General features: G+C 41.3%; 2 protein-coding genes across 4 annotated transcripts; one reads left to right on the forward strand and one right to left on the reverse strand.

Annotated features, from left to right (window-relative positions):
- Positions 1 to 1,217: 1,217 nt before the first annotated feature.
- On the forward strand, positions 1,218 to 5,550 carry sult1st6 (sulfotransferase family 1, cytosolic sulfotransferase 6). Its single transcript, XM_026316000.2, has 7 exons — positions 1,218 to 1,846; positions 2,272 to 2,400; positions 2,839 to 2,936; positions 3,162 to 3,288; positions 3,967 to 4,061; positions 4,353 to 4,533; positions 5,210 to 5,550. The coding sequence occupies exons 1-7, from the start codon at positions 1,660 to 1,662 to the stop codon at positions 5,320 to 5,322; spliced, it is 930 nt and encodes a 309-aa protein (XP_026171785.1). The 5' UTR covers positions 1,218 to 1,659; the 3' UTR covers positions 5,323 to 5,550.
- A 326-nt stretch (positions 5,551 to 5,876) lies between these two features.
- On the reverse strand, positions 5,877 to 16,352 carry atp2a1l (ATPase sarcoplasmic/endoplasmic reticulum Ca2+ transporting 1, like). 3 transcript variants are annotated; one of them, XM_026315982.2, is made up of 24 exons: positions 16,074 to 16,352; positions 15,164 to 15,181; positions 14,844 to 14,926; positions 13,668 to 13,772; positions 12,652 to 12,790; positions 11,722 to 11,802; positions 11,542 to 11,627; positions 11,118 to 11,415; positions 10,838 to 11,004; positions 10,647 to 10,735; positions 10,457 to 10,559; positions 10,230 to 10,361; positions 9,962 to 10,078; positions 9,643 to 9,861; positions 9,448 to 9,559; positions 8,894 to 9,117; positions 8,553 to 8,773; positions 8,224 to 8,426; positions 8,050 to 8,135; positions 7,833 to 7,966; positions 7,540 to 7,657; positions 7,273 to 7,390; positions 6,929 to 6,974; positions 5,877 to 6,215 (listed from the first exon to the last, which is right to left on the reverse strand). In XM_026315982.2, exons 1-23 carry the CDS (start codon positions 16,189 to 16,191, stop codon positions 6,970 to 6,972), a joined length of 2,976 nt encoding a protein of 991 aa, XP_026171767.1. In that variant the 5' UTR covers positions 16,192 to 16,352; the 3' UTR covers positions 5,877 to 6,215; positions 6,929 to 6,969. The 3 variants fall into 3 exon arrangements, with proteins under 3 accessions (XP_026171767.1, XP_026171765.1, XP_026171766.1); XM_026315980.2 differs by lacking the exon at positions 6,929 to 6,974; XM_026315981.2 differs by lacking the exons at positions 5,877 to 6,215; positions 6,929 to 6,974 and having other exon boundaries at positions 7,265 to 7,390.

The following is a 16,352-nucleotide window of genomic DNA, read 5'->3' on the forward strand; positions in this document are numbered from 1 at the left end:
ACACAAAGAGTGAAAAATTTTAAAGGGGTCTGAATACTTTCCGTACCCACTGTATGACACTGTGGTTAAATAGGATTTCTTTCCCTTATTTTTCCTCATGACAGACTTCCTATGCCTCGATGGGCATAATGAGATTAGAAGCTCACTGCAGGTATTTCCAATCAGGACTGAACCAAATGTTCCTTCAGCAGCACACAACAGAGAATGATGCATTCTCTGGCATTTTTGTGCTCATTTTCTTCTATCAAAATCCATGTAAATGTACTGAACTGGACCCATTTTGTATCAAATGTTTTAAAGTAAAAGGTGACACTGAGCGCTAATCGAATTACTTAATAAGTTTGTACATTTAAAAAAAGACCGGTTTTTGAAGGATTCTAATAATAAGCAATAATAATATATTTCAAACATCAGGATACTTTAAACTTTACATTTTCAATGAGTCTGTGCACTTTATCAGCAGAGCTGATCAAAAGTGTTATTTTCCATATACTGGACTCTATTCTTTGTTACATGTTTCAAGCAACTCCCAGACCATAGCTTTTTTTCAATAGAAATATTGTGTCTGCCTTTGGCAGGATGTGGAGTGAGGAAATCCTGGAATGTGAAAATCTGAACAACTGCTTCTTTTTGAACTGAGCAAAGAGAGAATACAAAAATATTCTAACCAGCAAACTATCCAGCTGCATGTCTACATATAAAACATTTCCAATTGCAGTAAAGCCAAACGCTTTACTGCAATTGCATAATCATTTTGTTTACTGTAAAAGTTAGAGTCCAAAGGTTTCAGATGCCTCCACATTTTGTTTTGTTTTTTTTTTGTGGGGGATGTGGGGGGGGTTATAAATATATATATAAAACAAATATAAATGTTGTTTTCTTTGCTAAAAGAACAAGAAATTACAAGCGACAGAAATAACACAGAGGGAAGATAACATTTTTTTGGGCCATCAGCTAAAATGTTCAATCCAACTCTTGTCCTCTTTGTATTAAAGTTTGCCTCTCTGTGGTGTGTAGAGCTCTTTCAGACTCTACTTTTCCCCTTCTCTAATTACAGAGGAAGCATTTCCGATGATATTTGAGCAAAAGTGGAATACATACATAATTAGGAAAGTTACATAACCCTTTATTGTAGGTCTGCCCGTGCAGGTTCTGCCCATGCAGGTTCTGCCCATGCAGGTTCCAAAAATCACAGTCAGATAATAAATCTTGTAGAGGTGCTCAGAGAGTCAGGTTACAGAGACACAAAGAGAGCAAAGAGAAACATATTTTAGAGGGCCGGGGGGACTCACGATAGGCACTACGTGGGAGAGACTACTGAGATTGCCTTGGCTGTGTGTTCAGAAACCGGAGAGGAATTTGACTGAAAAAAAAGAGGAAATCCAAAGAATACGAAAAGCTCGTGACTTGCAGATAATAGCATACTTTAGAAATAATGAAAGAGCGATAAGTATATAGCTTAAACAGGAAGAGGTCTGGACAGAAGGTTGGTCTTTATGGTATACAAAAGGAGGTCAGCTGTGAATGTTTGACTAACAGCCTGCTGAGAGAGGAACCGCCTGAAGAACCACTGCACTAACTTTGCTTGAGTCGTTCTACATTTTGCAGAATTTTGGTTTTTGGATCTTGTTTTCTGTAAAACATTTGACGGTGTCAGCCATGTCGGAAGAAGAAAAGCTGACTTACAGGGAGGCGATTGAGAAAGCCGGTGCCTCCATCACACGCTTCCCTCTCATTCCAGTTAAAGGAATTCCTCTTATGAACCACATTGCCAACAACTGGGACTCCATCTGGGCTTTCTGCCCTGATCCTTCAGACATCCTCATCGCCACCTACCCCAAAGCAGGTACTCAGACAGCTGCTGCTGAACTCACACATATCTATGTGGGTAATCAGTTTTAGACAGGACATTTATTTTGTATGTGAGCTACGTAATGAAAAGTGAGGATTAGACAAAAAAGGGGGACCAAATTTTACTAAACTCTCTAAGCATGCCCTTCAAGTCAGCCCATTTGTTGTTTTCTAGTGTAAAAAGATTAAGTATAATGTTATACCTGGCTCATAAAAAGTGACACAGGTCAGAAAGGAATAATCCGTCAAAATGGTCAGTTTTGCACAGGATTAGCTCATTTCTGTAAGTGAAAAAGACATAGTTCTAGCACTGGAGTTTGGTGTGGAAATAAGATGGGCTTTTTCCTCAAACTGGTGAGTCAGTAGATAGAAATCCAATTTATACACTCTGGAGTTAATTTGTGTTCCTTGGGACATAAGGGACCACATGGACCCAGGAGATAATTGACTTGCTTCATCACAATGGAGACTCTGAGGCCTGCAAACGGGCACCCACACCTGTCCGAAGTCCTTTCCTAGAGATCTGCTCCCCACCACCCGTCCCCTCAGGTGTGTATTATTTTCTCTTCAATCGCACTTCATGTCCAATAGCTTTCACTAAAACTCCTCACATTTTATTTTCTGTGTCTCAAAGCCACCTGCTTTGAATTATTTATTTGTTCTTCTGGTCTTTAAAAATTTTAAACCGTGTCAGTAAATTTTACAGTAGATCTTTTGGCTACAAGGCAGCAACATACAGAAAAACAAGAGTTAAATTTAGGAGTGGCTGACAAAAATGGAGCAACATTTGCATTATTTTGGTTTTCAATTCCTTAGTTATTCTAAAGTTATAAAAATGTAAATGAATGTCTTGAAATACTGACTGCTTTCCATACTGCACTTCAACACAAATAACAAAGGTTTAAGGTCAGTTTAAGGTCATGAAAACACATGTAATGTAATCTTAGAAAGTTTGACCACATCTGTTTCCTCAAATTCCTGTTGCAGGGCTTGATCTTCTGAAGAAAATGGATCCTCCCAGAATGATAAAGACACATCTTCCTTTTCAATTGGTTCCTCCTGGATTTTGGGAAAACAAATGCAAAGTAAGACTCAATGCATCATTTTCACCTGAGAGTAAAAATCCTTCAGTTTTATTGCTTTGGTCTGAACAAAAAAAACGCTAATGGGATGTGAAGGTTAATGATACGATGCATATAAAAGGGATAGGAGGTTAACACTTCAGTGCTCCACGATAACTGCCTCATCAAATTTCCAATTCTGTGTCTTGTAAATCCTTTTTTATTTGTCCTTCCTGATCACATGTAAAGACCATCTACGTGGCACGCAACGCCAAAGACAACCTGGTGAGCTACTTCTACTTTGACTGTATGAATCTGACCCAGCCTGAGCCAGGGCCCTGGGAGGGTTACATCCACAAGTTCATGCAAGGGACGTGTGAGTAGACTAGATTACATTCTTCACTGTTACACATTAGTTTACCACAGGGACAAATCAGACAATCAAAACAGACAAATCCCTAAAAACAAAGATCCTGAAAGGATAAACATTAGCCAAAGGGACTTTTCATTACCTGGCAACTGCAGAAGTTAAAAAGTGACAGTGAAAGTGACTTTACATGGCCAAGTATGGTGACCCATACTTGGAATTTGGAATCTGCATTTAACCCACCCAAGTGCACACACACAGCAGTGAACACACACTCACACCGTGCAAACACACCCGGGGCAGTGGGCAGCCAATGCTGCGGCGCCCGGGGAGCAGTTGGGGGTCCGGTGCCTTGCTCAAGGGTCTCACCTCAGTCGTGGTATTGAGGGTGGACAGGGCACTGGCTATTCACTCTGTGCCACTGACAATTCCTGCCAGACCTGAGACTCGAACCTGCAATTTTCAGGTTACAAGTCCGACTCCCTAGCCGCGACTGCCCCCTAATGACTTGCAACTGATCTATAAAGATAAATGAATGATTCATTAACATTAATAAGTGGTAACAAAATACTCAAAACAACCTACAAAGCTTAACACAACTGAATTTAGAGTTACATACAGTAGTGGTATTTTGTTAGGAGTGGAAGCAACATTTTAATGAAAACTGCTTCTGTTGTCTCTCTGCAGTGCCATGGGGCTCCTGGTATGACCATGTAAAAGGTTACTGGATGGAGAGAGAGAAGAGGAATATCCTCTACATCTTCTATGAGGATATGAAAGAGGTGAGGAGGACACCAGGAGCCTTTTATATGTGGAGCCTGCATTAGTAGACCATATTGTATATACTCCTAAACTGATGCAAGTCAAAATTAAGATCAAATCCATATAATGAATTCCTTAACCAAAAGTTCTTCCCCCATATATTTTTATTATGTGGTAATTAAAATGATTTTTTAGCTTTTATCAATATTTATGGCAGTTTTATGTTTTACACATATGACTCTCTAAACTTTTGTATTCAATAAAAAAAAAAAAAAACATACATAAGCCTACCATTATATTTATTCTCCCAGAATCCTCGGCGTGAAGTGGAGCGCATCATGAGGTACCTGGACTTGTCTGTCTCTGACGAGGTCATCAACCGAATTGTAGAGCTCACATCCTTTAAGAAGATGAAGGAGAACCCGATGGCCAACTATTCCTGTGTTCCACCAGTTGTGTTCGATCAGTCCATCTCTGCCTTCATGAGAAAAGGTGAATCAGTCTGAAGGGCAGGACTTGTCCCAGTCCCAGGGCCACAGATTCCAAAGTTAGGATGAGTGATTTGTAGTGTGTTGGTACAATATGATGAACACCTCAGCTCACTCTTATAAACATAGAGGGACGAAAGACATAATATCATGAATGTTTTATAGTTAAATACGCATAAACCCAACATGTTAAGCTTCACAAATACAGGACTCAGATGATATCCTGAGACTATGACTATAGCCCTGCATGGTACCATGGCGCCCCTTAGAGGTTTATGGATTTCTTGCCTTTACCTTTTTTTATTTGTTGACTGCAAACACTATAAGTTCAATGCTGAAACACTTAGAGTAACTACCTGCTTTTGGCCAGAAAGTTGATCAGTGATTATTTTTATAATTGCTTCATTTTAAAATTGGCTTGTTGCTGCTTCTGAAATGTCTTAAAGGACAAGCAAATTGAACATATCACTCTTGGAAGTGTGTTTTTTGTGAAAGCAAACAATTCATCATTTAGTCAAGAAAATAACTGTCACATCAGCTGATAAAGAAAATAACCATAGTTTGCAGCTCTAATGTTGACGCTTTGATTGAAATGAATATAAAATTTAAGTTTCCTGTTACTTGGCTATTGATTTATACACCTAACACATTTGCATTCTCTTCTGCATTTTCATACGCAGGTGAAGTAGGTGATTGGACAAATCATTTCACCCCTGAGCAATCAAAGATGTTCGATGAAGATTATGAAAGGCAAATGAAGGACGTCAACATACCATTCAGGACCCTCATCTAATTGATTGATTTGAGTTTTCCCACATTGATTCATCTCCAAAGATCAATGCACTGACATTCTGCAGAAAGTGCAGATTTTTTTTTCACAAGCTAAAAACCAAAATAAACAATTAAGTAAAGGACATTAAGAAATTTAAATACTTTTTTGCCTTAACTCAATGCTCCTTATGTTTCTGTACAGAGAAAATAATCCCAATATATATGTGAAGGATCAATAAAAATGCATGAATTTATAATCATCACTTTATTGCAGCTTATCACGTAAACAATATATAAGACCAAAAGTGTTGTGGCTGAGTGAACATGCCCATTTTATGTCATGAGACCTTCTACAGAGTCCGCTGACTGCATGGAGCCTAGAGAGAGCACTGGCAGCTGGGGGCACGTGGTTTTTCTGCCCATATGAAGTCATTTTGCAATGCTACACCACACTGTACAGAGCCCAGCCAAAGCAGGGAGGCTGCACGAGACACGAGCAACAAAGACTAGAATAGAAGTAATGAGCTGGAAAGTCAATCATATGAAAATGGACAGAGGACACAAAAACACAACAGCTGAGAATATCCAAGTTTAACAAAAAAAATCACTTTTAATACATACTTTATTTCTTAGAATAAAATCTTAAATATTTTACTTTATCTGCAGGGATACTTCCCTTCATTTGAATTCCATCTCCTTCTTTATATAGATGCTATTTTTTATATGTTTTCTGACAAGTTTTATTTAAATTTTTTTTAACTTTTCCTGTGTTTTCTCCTCTCTCTTCTATTGGTTGGCTCACTATGGCTCCCCTCTTTGGTTGTGATCTTCCTCTCTGTCTTCTCTGCCTCTTTCTCTCCAACCGTTAAGATCTTCCTCTTCTTCTTCTACATCTCTATTTAATTTCTGTACCTGCTGTAGAGAAAATAGATAAAGTTAGAGAGTGGAAGGGTGTTTGGACAAATGGTTTGCTCAACACTGGATACAGACACAAGCATTTTGACCAATTAAATAGAGTAACGTGAATTATATTTGCAAAAAAAAATATGATCTCCAGCAAAATGGAGCTAATCTCACTAAAAAAAAAAAAAAGCATAATCTCTATGATAATTTCTCCCTTAAGATTAACTGGATTTGACATAAAAAAAGCTCCTAGCAAACTAAGTCAGTGCCATTATTTTACATACATTATACAGCTTAGAAATGCTAAATGGAATAATACAGAGCATTTTAGGGACACCAGAACTGGCATTGGTTACATGCCTACTACAAGCAGAAACAACCATACAAACATGGTGCAATGCTGACACTGACAGCAGCAACTCAACAGTGATGAACTCACCTCCAGAGGCCATCTCACAAGCCCATATGACATCAGAAATAACAATAAACAGAGGACTTAGAGGAGGACGTCGGATATAAATAGCAGCACACAGGGATCTCCCCACACAAATGTCATCATGCTACCCTGGCAGTTTGTGACAGACCACTTAAAATACACTAAGTAGTAGGGAGACCCCAGCTTTCCACATCATCATGACACCACTGAAGACAAATCTACAGGAACATATGTGACGCAACAAAAACTACACACAACAGTGACACCGGTAGTGTGAACTGTGGAATACCTTGCTTTAGTTACAGGCTAATGGTGATGGGTTGACTGAACTTATGCTGGAAATCAACAAAAAAGGGGTAAATGAGTTAGTGATGGATGGAGAGAAGAGAGTAATGAGAAAGATCAGGCACCTAATCAGAATTATGATAGACTGGATAGACAGATGGAAAGATGATATGAAAATGAAATAATAAATGACAGAATGAGATGTAGATGGATTAATCATTGTTAAAATATTAATAAGTAATAAAAATTGATTAAGTCAAAGTAATTTCTGCTAATTTAGGTATTGAAAGATATATTTAAAAAAATATAGATGTTAGATTGAATGTGCAAAAATGAAAGGCTACTTACTCTCAACGTAGTTACGGGCCACGAACTTCAGCACCTCATCAATGGCAATGACAGGGAAGGAAAGTTTCAGGACCATCATCCACTGCTCAAAACTCAAATGGGTCAACTTGAAGATCATCTGAGAGACAAAGTAGCGGGAGTCAGACTTGGTGGGAAGCCACAATGGAAAGCAAATACAACAAAAACTACATACAAAACAGTTCAATGTACTTCCTAATTTACATACACACACACACACACACTTCTTCAACTCCATGTGTGACTTACAGGCAGGGGATCAACATAGATGATCATGAAGTGCAGGGACATGGAGAGGGTCATAGCAGAAAGCAGCCAGAAGTTGCTCCATGGGGGCATGCGCAACAGAGACTGGTTCTCAGACAAGCTTGAAAAAGAAAAGAAAAGGAATCATGAGATTAAAATGTCTGTGTTGCCTGAAGAAACAAATGGATTCATTATCAAGTGTTGTACTGTCATTTCATAATGAAATGAAATTTTAACAAAATGTGTTTGTATGTACTGGCTGTAAAAACCGAGTTCCAACCCATTTGAAGTATTACCTATTGAGAGCATTGCACATCTCAATGGTGACCAGCACAGACAGGGCCATGGTCATAGGAGGAGAAGCCTCAAAGATCTCACATTCAACACCGGTGAAGTCCTCATTCTCATCATGGCACTGCATGAAGTGGGACTGCGCACAGAGGAGATCTGTTTATTTCATTTCTTTATCAGCGTGTTTGTAGAGGACAACATGAAATAGAGACATTTACTAACCAGTTGGTGGTAGGTGACACCGGGGCCAGTGGAATCATAGAGGAACCACCAGGCAGCACCACCAACAGTGGCAGCACCGACGTATCCTGTTAGGCAAAGATAGCTGTCAGTGTAGGTCAGTGTTTTTCCTGCATTGAAACAAAGTCCAAACACAGTGACCACCCTCTTACTTACCACCAATGGCCATGTATCTGAAGAACAGCCAGCCAGAGATCAGGGGCTCCTTGGGGGAACGTGGGGGCTTGCCCATGATGTCCAGATCGGGGGGGTTGAAACCCAGTGCAGTGGCGGGCAGACCGTCAGTCACCAGGTTGACCCACAGCAGCTGGACAGGGATCAGAGCCTCGGGCAGGCCCAGAGCAGCAGTCAGGAAGATACTGACAGAGTGACAAAGGAAATAATATAACAATGGCAAAAACAATCCTAGAGACAAAGTGAATTATAGCTGAAATATGCCTATTGTATGGAGTTTAGGATCATTGTGTGTTACACAGGCCACTCACCAGACGACCTCACCGACGTTGGAGGAGATGAGGTAGCGGATAAACTGCTTCATGTTGTTGTAGATAGCTCTGCCCTCCTCAACAGCAGCCACAATGGAAGAGAAGTTGTCGTCAGCCAGGACCATCTCAGAGGCAGACTTGGCAACGGCAGTGCCAGAGCCCATGGCGATGCCAATCTCCGCCTTTTTCAGGGCAGGGGCATCGTTCACACCATCACCAGTCTGGGACAGGAGGAGAGGAAGCACAAATTGAATGACTAGTACAACACAGCTACATCCTTCAACAAGACAACAGCTGAGTCTGAGGCAAATTTTGTTTATAGCCTATGCTGCTGCTTTTACCATAGCAGTAATGTCATCATAACTCTGCAGGTACTCCACAATCTTGGACTTGTGGGATGGCTCCACACGGGCGAAGCAGCAAGCCCTGCGCACAGCATCAGACTGTTCATGGATGGGCAGATCGTCAAACTCGCGTCCAGTGTAGGCCCTGCCAGAAACATCCTCATCCTCACCGAAGATGCCAATACGACGGCAGATGGCGATAGCAGTTCCCTTGTTGTCACCTGAAGACATGGAGAACAAAAAAGAGCGTTTGGTGACATGACAATATCTGGGGGGTAAAACAAAATGACTCAATCAAGGGGGTAAAAAACAAAGACACAAACACAGCGGTCTCAAATACTATATGTCTAGATGCAAAAGGTTGAAATGAATGTTTGCAATTATTGCAAAAAATAACAAAATACTATGTAAAACACACAAACCAGCCTAATAGAACTGTGATAGGCTACTTGGTGCAGTTGTATTGATAATATGGGAGAACATAACTCAATATTGGTTAAAGTATATTAGTGTAAAATCACTGCACATTTCCGTATTAAGGTAATCCTAACCAGTGATCATGATGACACGGATTCCAGCAGCTCTGCACAGCTCAATGGAGCCAGTGACCTCCTTACGAGGGGGATCCAGCATACCCACGCAGCCAACAAAGGTCAGGTCAGTCTGAGGAAAGAGTTTTTTACATGTAATTACAGTTGCATTCATACAGTCCTAATATCAAGTCCATCAGGTTGTTTGGTTCTCACCTCATAATCAACAAACTTGGTTGAGTCCTCGAGGTTCATCTCCTCCGGCTTCATTGGGGAGTCACGGGTGGCCAGGGCCAGGCAACGAAGGGTGTCACGGCCGGTACCCCAGTCTCTGATAACAGCCATGATCTTATCCTTGATGGCATTGGTCAGGGGGACGCGGGTGGTGCCAACACGCACATATGAGCACCTGTCAATGACACCCTCAGGGGCACCCTAGGGAGAGAACAAATTGATGATGTTTCTGTACGTTGTGTGCAGCACACTCACTGCAGACGTTTGAGCAAAGGCTGTGAGAGAAGGACAAGCAACTGACCTTCACAAACATCTTGGCACCACCATCACCTTTAGCAGGGGTGCAGTACACGGACATGGACTTCCTGTCACGGGAGAACTCCAGAGTGAATTTCTTCTTCATGAGCTGCTTGATCACCTGTTAGAGAACACAAAGAGGCAAGAGAGTTTGTTTTTGTAGCTCCACAATCACCCAGTTCTCTGGAAATCTGAGAATCACACTGAATGCAGTTAACCTATGTGGGGTCAATGTATATCCTCAGTGTAGCAAAAGGCAAGAGGAAACTTACGGAACAGCAGGCATTGGCTCTCTCAATTCTGGACAGGTTCTTCACATTGCTGTTGAACACGTTCATCTTCTCAACAAGGCAGCACAGGGCAGTCTCAGTAGCCTCACCAACCTTCTCATAGATCTTCTTGGACTAGAGGAAAGAGAGAGATGGAGAGAAGTGGTTAAACTGTGGAAAGGCATGAGATGTCTGTGTAGCAAACAGACTGCACAGCTTTATGATTTTACCTCATTGAAGTCAAGAGAGGAGTCGTTGCACAGGGCACAGATTGTAGCCAGCTCAACAAGGCCGTCATATGCGCTGCAGTTGGTCTTGGCACCTCCCTGGGTACTGATGAACAAAGAGAGATTTACAAATAAATTAGAGATGATTCATGTGCACTTCAGTGATGATCCATGGCACTGAAAACCAACTTACACTTCGCCCTCGGGGGTGTACTTGGAGCCAGAGATGTCAAAGGCATCAAGTTCAACATGGTCACCGTCAACGTCTTTGACAACGAACATCTGTGAAAGAGGAAATAGACAGTTTTCACTGGGTCCTAAGCAGTTTTGTGAGTAAGCTGACTACAGCACAAGTTTCTTTTAAAATAAATACTTATTCCCCACCTTGGTCACACACATCTGGTTGGTAGTGAGGGTGCCAGTCTTGTCAGAGCAGATGACAGAGGTGCAGCCCAGGGTCTCCACAGAGGGCAGACTTCTGACAATGGCGTTCTTCTTAGCCATACGGCGAGTACCCAGGGCCAGGCAGGTGGTGATGACGGCGGGCAGACCTGAAAGACATTAGTGAAAACTGTGAGTAGGATTAACAAGTGGTGCTGGAGAAACCCATTCAGAGGAGCATTGTTCCTTCACTGTCCTAAGCAGCCCGCTTTCCCTCTCTCACCCTCAGGGATGGCAGCCACAGCTAGAGCGACAGCGATCTTGAAATAGTAGACAGCACCGCGGATCCATGAACCTCCGTGGACGGGGTCATTGAAGTGGCCAATGTTGATGGCCCAGACAGCAACGCAGATCAGGGAGATAACCTTGGACAGCTGCTCGCCAAATTCGTCCAGCTTGGCCTGCAGAGGAGTCTTCTCCTGCTCAGTGGCAGCCATTTGGTCACGGATCTTGCCAATCTCAGTGGAGACACCGGTGGCCACAGCCACACCAATGGCCTTACCAGCAGCAATGTTGGTGCCCTGAGTAGGAGAAAAGATGAGGGCAGTAAGAAAACAGGTTGGGAAGAGAAGTAAAGAGGTAAAGAAAAAGCTTGAAACACTGCATTAACACTGAGGACAAATTATTGATGTAGGTAGGACATTTACAGAGAAAAGCATGTTCTTCTTGTCCTGGTTGACAGCTCTGGGGTCAGGAACGGACTCAGTGTGCTTGATCACACTGACAGACTCACCTGAGAGAGAAAACAGAATATTAACTCAAAGCTGCCAGTGGAGATAGGACAGAAAAGCACATGTTGGCAGATTTGAAGTTTCTTGAGACCCTACCAGTAAGGATGGACTGATCAACACGCAGGGTGGTGGACTTGATGGAAACAATCCTGATGTCAGCGGGCACTTTGTCACCAACTGTGGGAACCACAGAGAGGTCATGACTAAAATAAATTCTTGGTATTTCTATTGAATTATCACACAAGGCATAAACATTTTTCCTCTTGGATAAATGAATGAAAGAATTTAATTCTACAATCCACAGTCTGTACAATCACCAGCAATGGTCCAGGTAAATAAGTATGAACTACTGTGTGGACAGGATATTTCTCCTATTTACAGTATGTGAAGTATAATTCTACACTATGAAAAACCTTAATACTACAATAAGAGCCAAATCCTCTGAATATTTTTAAAATTTCAATACTTAATCCATGGATTCAATAATGGGGCAGAACTTAAAGCACACATGCATTGCCCAGTGAGCTGCAGGGGTGGGGGGGACATCCAACCATAGGGGCAACAAGTGTACACTGACAAATGAACGGAAGTAGGCAATGGCAGGGAGGGGAGAAGAGGTGCGGCAGGTGCTAGTGAGGGTATTTATACTCGTGATTTTGTTTTCCTTCAGTCAGCATGTTTTCACAGCAGCGCTACTCCAGCCTGCCTCAGTCACATTGCCTTAAAAAGACACAGGGCTTTGCCATCGGCCTTTACCAGACATATATATCCTGACTTTGTGTGTGTGTTTGTCTTCATTTCCTTTAGCAAAAACACAAGAAATTCACTGACACTGGATGTCAGATGTAGCTATTGACACTGGATGTGTGTTGTAGCTTTTCACAGCTTCGGGGCAATTGGACAGTGAAGACTATTTGACACAACCCGCTGTAACTAACTGGGGTATTAAGGTGCACAGATTTAGTACTACCTTTAAAAATAATTAGTAAACAGATTTAACAAATGAAGAGTTTTGAGATTTCGTACCAGACACCTCCACAATATCTCCAGGGACAATTTCTCTGGCCTTGATCCTCTGCACACTCTTTCTGTCAGCACGGTAAACCTTGCCCATCTCAGGCTCATACTCCTTGAGAGCCTCGATGGCACTTTCAGCATTACGCTCCTGTGGCACACACAAGATATAAAAAGAAAAATAAGTAACAGGGGTCCACTAAACACAAATAAAAACACTTATATGGTGTCAGTATTAATTGTGAAATAGTGGGCATGTGGAGATCACCTAGCTCTATGGGGATGTTAGTGCACACATTTATCTCCACTTGGATGTCAACTAGGTTTATTTTGTCCTTGCAGGTTCTGGGTCATTACATGCAGTTACACACTGATCCAAACCTACTGATGACACATGAGTAGGTCAAATGTACTATTTCAATCTAGGCTACCATATGGTCATCATTGGACCAAGGGACCTGCAACAAGAAGATGCATGCTGTTTCTAGAGATAATATTTGGAGTGATAAAATTTGATCCAACTCACACACAACACAAATCTAATACCAGGATGCTAAAGTCAGCTCCGCTTTTAATGAGAGAAACAGGATGAAGCAGTTGATTTTCGACACTTGCAATAACAGCAATGTCCCCCCCAGTGACTGAAGCCTGACAGCAGGGCTAATTGCTTAATGGCATACATGTAGAAGACAAGCATGCCATTCACTTTATGCATGACTTGCAAAAAGTGAATCATTTGTTTCCTGCTGTTAAAACATAACCTGGATGTACTATTTGCAAAAACTGAAGGTTCTGGTCATAATAATGGAACAAAAGCTTCTGATATATTTGCATATAAGTTTGAGATTTGCTCAGTGTTATCAGAGCTACACACTATTCTGAGCGTCAAAGCTGTAAAAGTGAAAGGATCCCAGTTGAGCAATCACTTCTAGGTATGAAACTTTGGCAGTAATTGAAACTCGTGTACTTTCCGTCATCACTGCAATAGATATGTCTTATTGCTCAATGTGCTGGGCCTTGTCACTGACCTGCCACACTCCAACAACAGCGTTAGCGATGAGGATAAGAAGGATGACGAAGGGTTCCACAAAGGCAGTGACGGTCTCCTCACCTTCCTCAAACCAGGCCAGCACCTGAGGTCAAAGCAGCCAAGAGTGAGTTAGTGTAGTGGAGACAACAGTTACAGAATATATATGTGCTTCTATACAAACAGAAATTTTTGTAGTTTGGTCCTAAACAGATTATTTTGGTTTGAATATTTTCATTCACTGAATGAAGGGATTTTTCACAGGTTTATTAACCTATATAATGTAAGCATTCAGAAGGGATTTGGGGTTTTGTGTGCATTCAGTGTTTTACATGCAAAAACTATAATAAATGAATGATTATCAAATTAAAAATGAACTATAACTTTATAAGATAAATTATACAGGCCAATAACCCTGCTATTTTGATTTTTGTATGTCATAATATGATTACATAATTATTACTAATTTGATATCTGTATCCCATAACACCGTGTTCCTTCTGACTTCAGCCCTCTTTCTATGGAGGCCCTTCGTTCCTTCCTTCAGGCCTGACCTTTCCCGAAGGATTCAGTTTCTCTCCTCAGCTTGGGGCTTTCTTAAAATAAACTCTTACCCTCGGGCCCCCTATACTTTCCTGACCCCCGTCTCTTACTGGCTTCTCAATATTCGCCTTCTAAGGCCATCATGACAGCTGCTTGAAGGGGTGAAAGCTGGGCATAGGAATTAATACACCTCCTACAAGTCTTCGCAATCTGTCTCCCTCCTCTCAAGTTGTTGTCCTCAAAAATACATGGAGGGGTGGAGGGACTTGGGGGGAATAAGAAGTTGTCTTGACAAAGTAGCCTGACAGGAATGATCAACAACACTATGCTTGTTTATTATATCGGATTGTATGATGACTTTTAAAGTTAAATGCAATTAATTACCTTTTTCAAGCTGGAAAAAAATAGAAGAGGGACCAAAGACTGTATTTATGTTAATGTGATTTAATAAAAGTACGTAAAACCTGTTTTTTCTGGAAAGAAAAAGTGATGCATGTGATCCCGTGTGCTGTCAGGGTCTTTTCAATTTGTTGCTGCTATTATGTCTACAACAAATCATCCTCCTCTTACTATTAGGGTTTAAAATGTGTTGAAAAGTGCTGTCATTATTAAAACGTGACTCTGGTTCACTCACAAAGGAGATGCAGGCAGCCAGCAGCAGGATCCTGACAAGCAAGTCCTCAAACTGCTCAATGACCAGCTCCCAGATGCTCTTACCTGAGTGACACAAAGAATACAGATGAAAATAAATAGATAATAAAAAAATAATAAATAAATAAAATAAAATAAAAAAATGTGAATCAAGAGTAAGGCTCTATTATCTAGTGTTGCAAAAGATGCTGTTCAGAGTGGTGATGTTCAGTGTCACTGGGCTGACATTGGAGCGTGGACATTACACAGTCAAGATGTTGCCTGCGTGTTTTTTGTTTTCTTTGTGACTGGAAGAAAACTTACCCTCCTCAGCGGGCAGCTCTGGAAGGGGGACACAGAAAAGAAAGAGAGAGTCATTGGCATGAAGACAGAAAGAGGAAAAACAAATAGTTGGTCGAAATTATTTTTGTTTATTTTGTAAAGCTTTGGGAGAATGATTAACTTCTTGGTGTAAGAATATGAAAGTGACCATAAGCTCAGTGATTTCTCCCCAACTTTCATCTTTTCAGAGCTTCAGACTTTAAACACTCTATGTTTCCATAATAATGTTAAAGTTGCTTCATTTGATTTCCACGTTAGACCTAGTGGAAACTTTCCAAAGTAGCTGCATTCATAAATTCTTTGATTTCTAAACAAAACATTGTGTTTTAATGTCACATGGAAAAGACAACAGAAACACAGTGTGAAAAACATAAACCTGCTGCTTCTGAACCATATTACAGAGTCTCGTCAGTCTAGTTTGTCTTTCTACAGCTTATTGATTAGCAATAATATCATGGCTCATTTAACTGCAAGCCATCTAAGGACCTCCCCTTTTAACCAAGTCTAAAATTATCCACCTCTCCTGTTAGTGCCCGCCCCATATTTCACCAGGAAGCTTCTTGAGCCATCACCTGTCTCTCTCGCTCTCCAGCCATCTTCTTTGGCTATCTTTAAATAGCTCTTCAAAGCCCTTAAAGTCTCTGCTTCTCAGTGTCTCTGCATTTCTACCAGCTGTTGTGATTCATCTCTAAAAAGCGTTGCATGCAAAATCTCAACTCAACATGTATCAGTGGAAGCCACTGGTGGTGATTCAAGAAAACACTCCCAGAAAAATCTCATATTAAACAAAAGTCATTCTACTTTGTGCAATATTAAACTGAGAAGATTGTCTATGTGAGCCTTTCTTCTTTGATTAGGCCTCCCACCCCATCCCTAATGCCCGCACTCTCACCATTGTAGCCATACTTCTCCAGGTTCTTCTTGAACTGGTCTGGAGTGAGACCAATGTTCTCATTCACCCCGAAGTGAGCCAGGCATTCTGCCGGCGTCTTTGTGTGTGCGTTCTCCATCCTTTCTGGATAGACAATGGACTGGCCTATCCGCGCTCTTTTACTTCTTTTTTGTTCTCTGCAGTTTTCACCCTTGGTCCACCACCCTAACCTAAAAGTGTGGCACCCTCCAATTCAGGAGTGCTGGACTGACAGAAAGAGCGAATAACCACATACATGCT

This window comes from Mastacembelus armatus, chromosome 19, assembly GCF_900324485.2.
Source record: "Mastacembelus armatus chromosome 19, fMasArm1.2, whole genome shotgun sequence".
Lineage (NCBI taxonomy): Eukaryota > Metazoa > Chordata > Actinopteri > Synbranchiformes > Mastacembelidae > Mastacembelus > Mastacembelus armatus.